This window comes from Myotis yumanensis, unplaced genomic scaffold, assembly GCF_028538775.1.
Source record: "Myotis yumanensis isolate MYYU_CA2020_CCGP unplaced genomic scaffold, mMyoYum1.0.hap1 SCAF_12, whole genome shotgun sequence".
Classification (NCBI taxonomy): Eukaryota; Metazoa; Chordata; class Mammalia; order Chiroptera; family Vespertilionidae; genus Myotis; species Myotis yumanensis.
In genome coordinates, this window is record NW_027223763.1 from 44,478,973 (window position 1) to 44,491,123 (window position 12,151).

The window sequence follows — 12,151 nt, forward strand, 5'->3', positions numbered from 1 at the left end:
ATCACATTGATTATATCCTTACATAACACAACTTTGAGTGCTATATACTTAACGCCAGTCCTCACAATGTATTTGCAATTTTCAAAGAAAGCTGAAACTTGTCATTATCTTTGGTGGTTTTGATCTTACTGTAGCTGATAAACAAGTTCCTTCAGCCCCTATTGTTCTGGGAAGCCCACAACTGTGTTTTGAAGCTCAAAGGAAGGCTGTACCTTGTATACAAAGCAAGAACATTGCAAAAGCTATTGCCCGGGATTATAACTTAGTTTAACAACCCAGATATAAACCCCAAATCAATGGGGAGTTTGGGGATAGTTATTTAGATGATATGTGTGGTGCTTTACCAAACCCATAAGCTCTTAGATCAAGAGGAATGGAACTTCGGGTCCCCGTGCTGCTTGTCAGAAGCATCTACTTGTGTCTTCACCCCTCAGTTCACAACTCAGGGATTCAGTGATACTGTTCTGTTCCCCCAGGCAAGCTCGGCTCTGGACTGCAAAGACAGCCTGCTGGGAGGTGTTCTAAGGGTTCTGGTGAATTCTCTGAGCTGTGATCAGAGCACCACCTACCTGACTCACTGCTTTGCAACACTCCGTGCTCTCATTGCCAAGGTAAACGCAGAATGCTTGTTTTCTTACTCCTAATTAAGAGTTAAGATTCTCGTCTAGCGTCAGACTTCTCCCTTCAGGTACACAAACCCCACAGCGTCCTGTCTTAAGTGACGCTGCAGTCAAGGTCTTAAGTCTCCCCAGGAAGAGAGCAGATGCACCATGGCGAGGAAAAGAATGGGCTCTCAAACTTGAAACGTGGGCTGAACTGTAGAAATATGGAATGGCCACTCACTGGAGACATCAGAGGAAAAGTCCATTAAGCAACGTTGCCTTTCACCCCTTTTCTTTAATAGTGCCTCTGACTGAGATTGAAGTCCTGTGTATGACACCCAGCAGTAAGCCTTTCAAAATGTCATGCCATAAAACAAGAGAAAGTTTCATCCAGGGAGAGGTCACTGGGGGAAAAAGAAGACACATGTAATACTTTAAACAATAATTTTAAAAAATAACAGAAAGTTTAGAAATAGATTTCTCTTTCTCGCAGCCTGAAGACTATAGATGTTCCTTACGATGGTCTAAGGCAGTTGGCGTTCTCCGGCTTTACTGCGAGTCTCAGTTGGTGCCTTCCACATGGGATCTTTTCCATTTAGAAAGTGAAACTCTGCTCTCCCTAGCAGGGTCATTTTCTCTTTCTTAGTCACCAGTAATTTTTAGGGAACCCAGTAAGTCAGGATCATCCCTTCAGAGTTGTGACTTTGCCAGTGAATGCAACCTGGCTAGCAATGCAATTAATTACGCAGCCCTATTCCTTGTGGTACGGTTCATAATTAAATCTCAACTCCATCATTTCATTTCATCTTCTGACTCAAGTAGCTCATTATCTTTATGGAGCGATGCATGAACTCTTCCGGGCTTTTTGCTTGTCCAAGCAGATATTTGCATATTTCAACAAGCATCCAGTCCAGAAAGTATATGAAAGTGCCTAATAGCCCCTGTGTCTCTCCTAGTTCGGTGACCTGCTGTTTGAGGAGGAGGTGGAGCAGTGTGCGGACCTGTGTCAGCGAGTGCTGCATCACTGCAGCAGCAGCATGGACGTCACCCGGAGCCAAGCCTGTGCCACCCTCTACCTCCTCATGAGATTCAGTTTTGGAGCCATCAGTGTAAGAGCTCAGACCAGCTGGGTGACCCAGAATCAATAGAGAAAGTCAGTGCAAGACATTGGTTGAGGAAATGTTTGCAGGATTGCAATTTACTTCTTCCTATGCAAAGAAAACAATTGACTATGCAGAGGGAGAGCAGCCTTTGTTTAAATTTGCATCCAAAAATGAACATCAAGACCGATGAATGCAGTGTTTTCTACATGGGTGTTTCAATAAAAAATGAATGAATAGATGTAGATTCAAAGCTGTCCTCTGTGGGGGTTGGGGGAAATACAACAGGCAGAATAGAGATTCTGAAGAGGTTGTTTTATTTATAAATTCTGATTGACTGGTTCCATAATGACCTGTGGAAGAGAATTTGAAACTACACCTGAGTTTTCATTGAAGCTTAGCAGCCTTTGGTGCTATTTTATTGCAAAAGAGTCAACTTTTGCTTTAGCTGGTCTAGATATTGATATGTTCTTTTGGAATTTACATTTGTGGTCATGTTCATGAGCATGCTCAAGTGATATTAAAAGATAAATTGGCTCATGGAAGAAAGGCAGGATCCTCAGACTATGTTAGGCATAACTATTAAAAAACCATTAGAACATTCCTCGGGGGCCCTTAGAATAGTCATATTTCCCCCATGGGCCTAGAAGGGAAGGAGAAACAGAAAGTGGCGGCCTACCCAGGGTCCAGAATCTCAGAAATCCTGACCCTGGAGATCGTGTTCTTCTGTGCAGTTTAAATAAAGTTCCAAGAAGAATCTTGGCATGAAAGGAGACATCCTGTGACCCACTTTGCAGGAATCTGCCAGCCTGGCAACAGGGAGGCTGCTCAGGCCTCCATGAAAATTTAATGTCAGAGAAATCCTATTAAGCCATTTAAACAATAATATGAATCTTGTGCAGAGTACACCTCACATTTTATTGAGAGAAAAGGAGATGATAGTTTCAATGATGAGAGTTATTGGTGCCTGGCTCTACTGCCTTCAATGATCTACTAGCTGAGTGCCTCTTACTGTTCCATCTTTTCTTTTAACTGACGCAGAACTTTGCAAGAGTAAAGATGCAGGTAACCATGTCTCTGGCATCTTTGGTGGGCAAAGCACAAGACTTTAACGAGGAGCACCTGAGAAAATCCTTGAGGACAATTTTGGCCTATGCAGAAGAGGACAAAGCCATGCAGACCACTCTTTTCCCCACCCAGGTAGGCTGAAGAGCATGCCTTGTCTCATACATGAATTGGCGATCAGCCAATAATAATAAATTCATATATATGTGTATGTCTGTGTGTATATGCATATATACATACACTGCAATATATTATATATAAGTATACAGTTATACATTATATACTTATATATGTAATATATAAATGTTATATAATATCTATATATATCTATATATATATATATATATATACTAGAGGCCCAGTGCACAAATTCGTGCACAGGTGGGGTTCGGCCAGCCCGCCCCATCGGGGTTGGGGGATGCCGATCAGGGGGCAGGGGCTGGCCCAACACCCTGGTCGAACTCCAGGTTGAACTCCTGGTCAAATTCCTGCTTGAGGGGACAATTTGCCTTTTATTATATAGAATATGTATGTATATATATATGAAGTGCTCAGGTAGCCTCAGTCTCATTTATGTGGGTAGTGAACATTAAGGATCACAGTTGCCAGTCTGTCTTCCTCTGCTAAGGAAGTTTCTGGAATAAAGCATGCTGATTAATGACAGTGTTGCTGTATGTTATAGATAGATAGATAGATAGATAGATAGAGATATAGAGATATAGAGATATAGAGATATATAATGTAGAACCTAAGTTGATGTCCTAAGCTGTCTCCTACTTGGTATAAACAGCCCTGATGTTCTGGATTATACTTTAGGACTCTTCAGGTTGCAAATAACTGGAACTAGTTCACACTAAATTCTTTTTCACCTACAAAGTTGAAGGCCACAGAGGATCCAGTCTAGACTCCCCTCCACTCGCAACCTCTCCTCTCCTAGAGAAGCCTGCTCCTGCTACCCTTGCACTTTCAGTGCAATTCTAACTCATTACCCTGGGCTACAAAGCGAAGATTACTTTTTCTACACTTTTTTGCAGGTCGAGGAACTTCTCTGCAATCTGAATAGCATCCTATATGACACAGTGAAAATGAGGGAATTTCAGGAAGATCCTGAGATGCTTATGGATCTCATGTACAGGTAACCTTCTCTGATGAAATCAAAAGGGTGTCACTTGAGGGTCTAAGGCAGCGGTTCTCAACCTGTGGGTCGGGACCCCTTTGGGGTTGAATGACCCTTTCACAGGGGTCGCCTAAGACCATCGGAAAACACATATATAATTACATATTGTTTTTGTGATTAATCACTATGCTTTAATTATGTTCAGTTTGTAACAATGAAAATACATCTGCATATCAGATACTTACATTACGATTCATAACAGTAACAAAATTACAGTTTTGAAGTAGCAATGAAAATAATTTTATGGTTGGGGGTCACCACAACATGAGGAACTGTATTAAAGGGTCGCGGCATTAGGAAGGTTGAGAACCACTGGTCTAAGGTTTGTCACGGTGGAGTTCTTATTAATGTTATTATCACAGGCCATGTGGGCACACTGTTTTGGATGATACATCCAAAACTGTTTATAGACACTGGTAGAAATTAATTATTCAGAGAGAATTGATTCATGTACAAGTTATCAGGAAGATCTCCCTAATTTAAAGTAAGATGCCCATTTTATAACACTATCTTCCACTTAGTATAGAGTGAGAGAAAAGAACTAGATCAACTGTTATATGAATTATTTCTTATGTGTTTTTACTATTATATTCAGACATACAGGTACAGTTTTATTTTAAAAAATCATATTTTACTCTGTAGCTTAAAATTTTGCTTCGCAGCACTGCCTCGGGAGAAACTACTTACAAAGACAAAATCATTCTGCTATGATGAAATAAGAATGGTAGTACTGCCCTGACCTGTTTGGCTCAGTGGATAGAGCATCGGCCTGGGGACTGAAGGGTCCTGGGTTCGATTCCGGTCAAGGGCATGTACCTTGGTTGCGTTGCGGGCATATCCCCAGTGAGGGGTGTGCAGGAGGCAGCTGATCGATGTTTCTCTCTCATCGATGTTTCTGGCTCTCTAGCCCTCTTCCTTTCTCTCTGTAGAAAATCAATAAAATATATTTTTTTAAAAAAGAATGGTAGTACTTTTCTCTTCTGTTTTTTTGAGAGAAAGGAAAGAAAAGGAAGAAAACTGCTAGAGATTCATTAACATAAATATCATTTTATCAGGTCTCTTTTTTCCCATAAAGCTTTAATTAAATGCTGTTCCTTGGGGTCCAAAACATCTTAGACATGGAGTGAAACCAGCTGGACTGCTAAATGTTGGCCTTTTCTCTCATATTCTGAATGTGTAGGTAAACTCTGGGAGGGGAATTTCTTGGGGAGAAAAAGAAAGTGGCCACACACAGTAGAAAAACAGTGTCATTAACCAGTTGTCCTTGAAACGTTCTCACTCTGTCCTCAGAATTGCCAAGAGTTACCAGACATCTCCCGACCTGCGGCTGACCTGGCTCCAGAACATGGCAGAGAAACACTCCAAGAAGAAGTGCTACACGGAGGCCGCCATGTGCCTGGTGCACGCGGCTGCCTTGGTGGCGGAATATCTGAGCATGCTAGAGGACCACAGCTACCTCCCCGTGGGCAGCGTCAGCTTTCAGGTGTGGGGCACGTTCAGCTTTTCCTGCAGGGTAGTGCTTCTCAACTGGGGGCAATCCCCCCTCTCACCCGCCCCACCCCAGTCCAGAGGCATTTGACAATGTCTGGAGACACTTTTTGATATTACCATTGGGGAGAGGAGGGAAGGTGCTACTAGCATCTAATAGGTATTAGGGAGGGATGCTGCTAAACACGCTACAATGCTTAGGATAGCTCCCCCGACAAAGAAGTATCTTGCTCCAAATATCAATAGTGCCAAAGCTGAAAAACCTTCTTTAGTGTATTCTATTTGCCTCTTCTCATTGCTGTGCCATCTTGGTTTGTTTGGTTTATTAAATTATTGATTACAATAAGTGCAGAGGCACTTTAGACATTACCAAACACTTTCACATCTGTGACTTCATTTGACCTCCCCACCAACCAGTGAAGCAGGCAGACAGATAAAGAAACTGAGAGAGCATTTTTTCTAAGGTTATTTAAACGCTTTCTCAGAGACTCATAGTTGGCACGGTATACTGACAACCATGAGAGAATTTTCCAAACATTGTAGAAACGATTTCCCTCATGGCCCATTCCTTGGATTACACTCCCCAACTCTGTAGTATTCCACTCCCTAACCCAAAAATCAAGGAAGAACCAAACTGACATGATAAGGGAAAAGGGGGGCTGAATTAATATTTTCTCATGATAGGCTGAATATTGCCCATAGTCAGAAAAGGGAGCTTGTCTGCCAGGCTGAAGATTGGTTCAGGGTAGGATGCTAAGAGGCCACTGGGACTGCTTTTGCTAAATGGTTTAACACAGTATTTAGAGGAAACAAAAGTGTTATGAGTACTTTTCTTTTAAGAAACATAATCTGTAGGATTGACCAACCCTAAAACCATGAACAATATAACGAGTACAGTAATTGAGCCCTTTGCAAGCCAGACTCACAAAGTCATTTACAAGTGTTTGCATTATTCTTGTTTGAACTTACATGATTGGTTTTATAAAAGGCTTTGTTCTCATTATTGTTTTTCAACGTAATTTTGTGATGCCATGTGAACCAGAAAGAGGGGGCAATTGAGAGTAGCTTTCACAGGCAGAGAAAATAAGTCACTGAGTCTGTTGCTGGTGGAGCCAGGAGTTTCTGTTTCCCAGAATACTGTCCACCTGCTAAGCTGGGTATTGCCTCATATTAGTAACTCCTCTTTTCTTATGGTCTTCAATAACAGAAATATTCTATTTTTTTCATTCTCTGCAAGTAAATTACATTCTCAATTCAGAAATACTTCTTATAAAAGTCAAACATTTAATTCTCATCCCATAAAAAAATCACATTAGGTTTTTGAATCACAGAAAAGTAAAGAAAGTTATAAAAATCATTTTAGATGTATCTACTTCTTTCGTCCAATTTATTTTGGCCACTTGTTATTATCAAGGGTAAATAATTATCAGTGATAGGCTTTCAGTGCCCCGAAATCTTTAGATCTATCACTTAGTTTTGAATTGTATTGTCCTCTTTTCTTGTTTCATTAGCTGAACTATTATTCTTTTATACTTTTTCTCAGTTGTTCTATTTTATGTTTATCACTTTAATAATTGGTAATCCTTACCATTTTAATTTCACCAAGAATTTGGTTGATTTGCTTATAATAAGTCAGGCCAAGGTGAGATAGAATAGTTATTCTAGAACCAACAGAAAACTTCACATTGTTCCTGCATTGAGGGGTGTATATAGCTGTATTTTTTAATATTCTTTATCCATTCATTCACTTAGATGATATTTATTAAGCACCTGTTTTGTCCCCATGAACTTTACATTCTCACCAGGGAAAGTGACATCATATAACTATTTCATTCCTTACTTACTTATAATCATAGTTAATGCAATAATAAAGTTGCTATGAATGTTTATAATGTGACCCAGCCTGGAGGTAAAGGAAAAACTCAGAAGAACAAGGAAGGCAAAGGGGAGGGCAGAAGGAACTGAGAAGTGCGAGGTCTTCGTGATACACAGAACACGGTGAATTAGGTGTTCTCAGCTACAGAAGAGAAGCCAAATTATGTTGATGCTTTTGAGCCAATTTTCTCTCAAATGAGACATACCACATCCATTTGGAAATATATGCTTGCAGGGGATGGAACACCTAACCCACAGTGACAGAAGGAAAAAATGGAATTTATCAGCTAGCATGAGGCTGTAGCACCTGCCAAACTGAACCTAAGGACCCAAACAATGTCATCAGAACTCAGTGTCAAAACCATTTCCTGTCTCTGCTTTCTATTATGTCATCTTCATTCTTCACAGGCTTCCCACACTCATTGAGAAACACTTAGGCTTACATCTTCCCAGGTTCAAGTCCAGGAGAATAGACAGATGCCTCATTTCTAGCAGTTGCTGAGAAAGCCTCAGTGCATCTTATTGGTTCTGACGGGGTCGTGTTCTCATGCCTGAACCAATCAGAATGGCCAGAGGAATGGAATGAGAAGTGGAATTGGCTGGGCCAGAGTTGAGGTCCACACCTGAAGTTATGGATGGTTCTCCAGGAGGCTTTACTGTGTAGAAGGATGAAGGAATTCTGGCAGCATTAACAACAGATGTTCAGTGTTGAGTTCTTAGATGCTTTGTGCTTTAGTTTTCAACCTTGTTATGCTCCAATAAAATTGAATTTGGGGGGAGGTGGGGGCAGTTAGAGATCAACCAAAGGACTTGTATGCATGCATATTAGCATAACGAATGGACACAGACACTGGGGCGGTGGGTGCTTGCCCTCGGGGGTGGGAATGGCTGAGGGGGGACGATCGGGAAAAAAAGACACATGTAAAACTTTAGGCAATAAAAAAAAATTTAAAAAATTGAATTTTTGGAAAAGAATTGTAAACTAGAGATAAATAAATCTGTGAAAGAGAAATAACTTTGACACCACTGAATTCTATAAAACTGAGATCATTGAAATGCTATGCCCCAGAGTACAATATTTACTCCACAAATGTAGATATGGATGCAGTCTCAGATACTGCTGTTACTGTTACCTCCTAATTCTGAAGCCAGGAAAGTCTGCCCAGAATCTTTTTCCTATGACTACAGTTAATAAAGCTATATAACTTCAAATCTGTTCCTCTGCATGTAGGAAATTGCATACAGTTCTAATAGTATTTGCTTTGGGGGTTATTAGATTCTTTCAAATGAATCTTTTGGACCTTCTGTTATCTCCAATCCAGAAACATCATAATAGACCAGGTTTGGAAGAAAGATTGGCTACAAAAGATTCTGAAAGCCTCCTATATTCCTAAAACCACATTACAATATTGGAGGTGAAGACATAGGACCGTAACAACTCTCTTTTCCTAGATTGCTAAGGTAGATTCACTTGATCCTGCTAGCCAAGCCAGGAGGCAGACTTATATTACTCCAAAAGCCAACTCTGATCCATTGGAAGTGGCTGATAGAGTACTATGCTGAGAAGACTTTTGAGACTATATCTAAGCTTCAGGGGAAAGAGTGCTATGATTGATTAGTTATGCCTGCCATGAGTGCAGGAATAGGAAGGGGCATGTATGCTGTTTGCAATTCCTTAAGCTAGAAAGATTTCCCATTTCTTTCATGCTCCATATGCATTTCTTCCACAGCTGGAAGACAGGTTGAAGAAAATGATTCTTGACCTCTCAGGTCCAGAGCTGGGAAGAGGCATTTGAGGCAGTAAGGCAGAGATTTAAGGAAGTACTCTGAGGGTCAAGCAATTTCAGGGTTAGCACTTCCACAGCCCCGAGAGTAAGTGCCGCCCTGTGTTTCTCGGGGGTTCACCCTAAACCTGGCCTCAGCCACTGCATTCTTTGCCAGAGACTTCAAACTCTACAGTTTAAGTAAAGGAAAGGCATGTAGAAAGTAACAAAATGTTTGGAGTAAAAAGGATAACTGCTACAGTACCATAAAATTTTCCATGGAGAAGACATTCTAATTTGCTACTGTCATATAATATTGTGGTTCTTCATCTGAAAGTCAAGTTAGGAGGAGCAATGTTCAGAAAAACACCCCAAAAAAGTAAGAGGTTCATTCAGCTGGTGAAACGAGAAGTCTGGTCACCTGTTATTTGGCCTTTGCCTTTTAAAAACCATGACCCCAGCTGGATGTCCCTTATGGTTATTTCCCTAAATGTTGTTCAACTGTTGTTATATTGAGGTAGGTATCCTTCCTATAGCTCCTAATGGTTATTAAAAAAAAAAGAAAATTGTGAGTTTTGAAGGCCTGTTGCTCATATGTTCTCTCAGAATGATGAATCGCCAGGGCCTCTTCCCGGGGGAATCACAGGCCTGGACGGGACAATTACAGGCTTGCTGCAGATCTTTGAGTGTGGCTCTCATCGCGACATTTGGGTCCCCGTGGTGCCTTTTGTTAGCAGGGTTTCCCTGTTCTCCAAGCTTATACTTTCATTTCTTTCAGAATATTTCTTCCAATGTGCTGGAGGAATCTGCAGTCTCTGAAGATACCCTGTCGCCGGATGAGGATGGCGTGTGCTCAGGCCGCTACTTCACGGAGAGCGGCCTGGTGGGCCTCCTGGAGCAGGCGGCCGAGCTGTTCAGCACGGTGAGTGCACACGGGAGCCTGGCCTCACGCTGTGTTGAATTCCGGGTGCTGTGAATGTGGCCTTAATGGCCAAGCCAGTCCCACTTTGTGAGGACATATGCAGGGGTGTGCAGGACAAGGGATGGCCAGGACAACTTTGATGGCTGCAAATTGCACCAGCTCTCCAGGGAGGTGAGAAAGCCTTTCACCACTGCAACAGTCTGCTTTCACCGCATGCTCATTGGCTGGGCAGCAGTTTCACAGCATTATTTCCTTTTAATAGGGCTGGAAGCGAAGCCACAGAGAGGTGGAATGGCTTGCCCAGGGCTACACAATAAATGATGAGGCATGTTCTCCCTGCCTCATTTTCCCTCTCAGAGAGGAGAATATTGGGGGAGAGGGAAGGAATAAATAGGCAGTGTCTTCCTTCCTAATAACTGAGGATCGCCCTCAGGATCTTCACGGCCAGGTCCAGCTCGCAGAATGTGGGAGCGGAAACCACTACGGCTCCCTTCATTGACCTAATCTGGGTCTAAACACTCCTAACAAAGGAAATATATGTAGATTAAGTCAGCGATTTTCAACCTTTTTCATCTCTCATGGCACATAAACTAATTACTAAAGTTCTGCAGCACACCAAAAAATATATTTTTTGCTGATCTGACAAAAAATGTAATTCTGATTCATTTACACCAGACAGCTATTGTTGTGTTGACTGTTTTTTTGTGTTGTTGTTTTGGTTTTATTTTTTGACAATCTAAGGAAAAAGAGGTCAATGCCCCTGACCAGATAGTCATGTACTGCATGTTTTAAAAATTCTTGTGTCCTACCAGTTGAAAGTCTCAGGGGATTAAGTCACTGAGATTCAGGGCAGGGGAGAAAGTCTCTTTCCCATTTTCATTGTAATAATCTTCCTCTTCCTTAAATATTTAATACTCCACTATATCTAGGTGATTAATTTTTATTTCATACTTATGTTTTTTTCTTTTCTACTTTTCAATTCCAAGTTTCCAACCAACAACTTCTATGTGTTTTAATTATTGTTTTAACTATATTCTTATTTCTTTTTTCCTGACTTCTTTTTCAGGATTCAGAAAAAAAGTCCAATGTACTCCTATTTTTTCTGAAATTTAAGAAAATAAACTATTAGACTCCTACTAACTCCTTTCAGGCATACATTGAACATCTGGTCATGAGGGGGCCCCTGATGACATTTAAGTATGCTAAATCTGCCTTCCTAAATTGCTCTTATTTTCTGCTCCAAATCTCCTGTTCTTTTTTTCAGTGAAAACCCCTTTCCTTGCTTAACATCAGCGTAAAGAACTATTTAGCATGTGTCTAGTTCAGTTTGAGTGCTATATAGCCATGCCAAAGATGCTCAGACATCACTTCTGCTCTGTAAAATACCCTGGTGCCCATAATAAACCCATTCTTCAGCACTGGCAGGTGTCACTCAGTGGTTAGAGCATTGGCCCACACACCAAAGGGTCATGGGTTCAATTCCGGGTCAAGGGCACGTACCTGAGTTGCAGGCTCCAACCCTGTCCCAGTAGGGGCACATGCAGGAGGCAACCAATCGATGTGTCTCTCTCACATCAATGTTTCTCTCCCCCCCCCCCCCCCCCCACTTCTACTTTCTCTAAAAATCAATGGAAAAAATATCTTCAGATGAGGATTAAGAAAAACAAAGAAAAAAATTCTCCAGTACATAATGAATTCTGGTTTCTCTTCTTAAGTTTCCAAGGATTAAACTCTCTTTGATTTTCTTCTCTTTCCAAGGGAGGATTGTATGAAACAGTGAATGAGGTGTACAAACTGGTCATCCCTATCCTGGAAGCGCATCGAGACTTCCGGAAGCTGACCTGCACTCATGACAAGCTGCAGAAGGCCTTTGACAGCATCATTAGCAAGGTAGCTGGGGATCCTGGCCAACACAGTTCCCTAGCAGCAGGTGACCCTGACCTAGAGATGTTTAGTCCTCCTTCCTCTCTAGGGAGTGATCTACCTTGAGCACATCATGACTCTAGTTCTCACCTTCCAAACAGAAAAGGGCTGGGAACAAACAAGAGCACTGACCCCAATTCAAAGTATGAAAGAAAGCTGCTCAAATTACTTCACAAGCCGGCAATGTGAGAATCTTTTAGATTCACTTAAAAGAAGTCCTAGAAATTTTTCATGGG

At 41.4% G+C, this 12,151-nt stretch overlaps 1 protein-coding gene across 2 annotated transcripts in view; it reads left to right on the top strand.

Moving 5' to 3' along the window:
- The window catches only part of DOCK8 (dedicator of cytokinesis 8), a 195,747-nt gene that overhangs the window by 166,948 nt on the left and 16,648 nt on the right, over positions 1-12,151 (top strand). For both annotated transcript variants that reach the window (XM_070431550.1, XM_070431551.1), the window contains 7 exons: positions 477-611; positions 1,559-1,711; positions 2,744-2,902; positions 3,802-3,902; positions 5,235-5,427; positions 9,849-9,992; positions 11,751-11,882. In XM_070431550.1, coding sequence (XP_070287651.1) covers positions 477-611; positions 1,559-1,711; positions 2,744-2,902; positions 3,802-3,902; positions 5,235-5,427; positions 9,849-9,992; positions 11,751-11,882 — 1,017 coding nt within the window. The remainder of the gene's footprint in view (positions 1-476; positions 612-1,558; positions 1,712-2,743; positions 2,903-3,801; positions 3,903-5,234; positions 5,428-9,848; positions 9,993-11,750; positions 11,883-12,151) is intronic.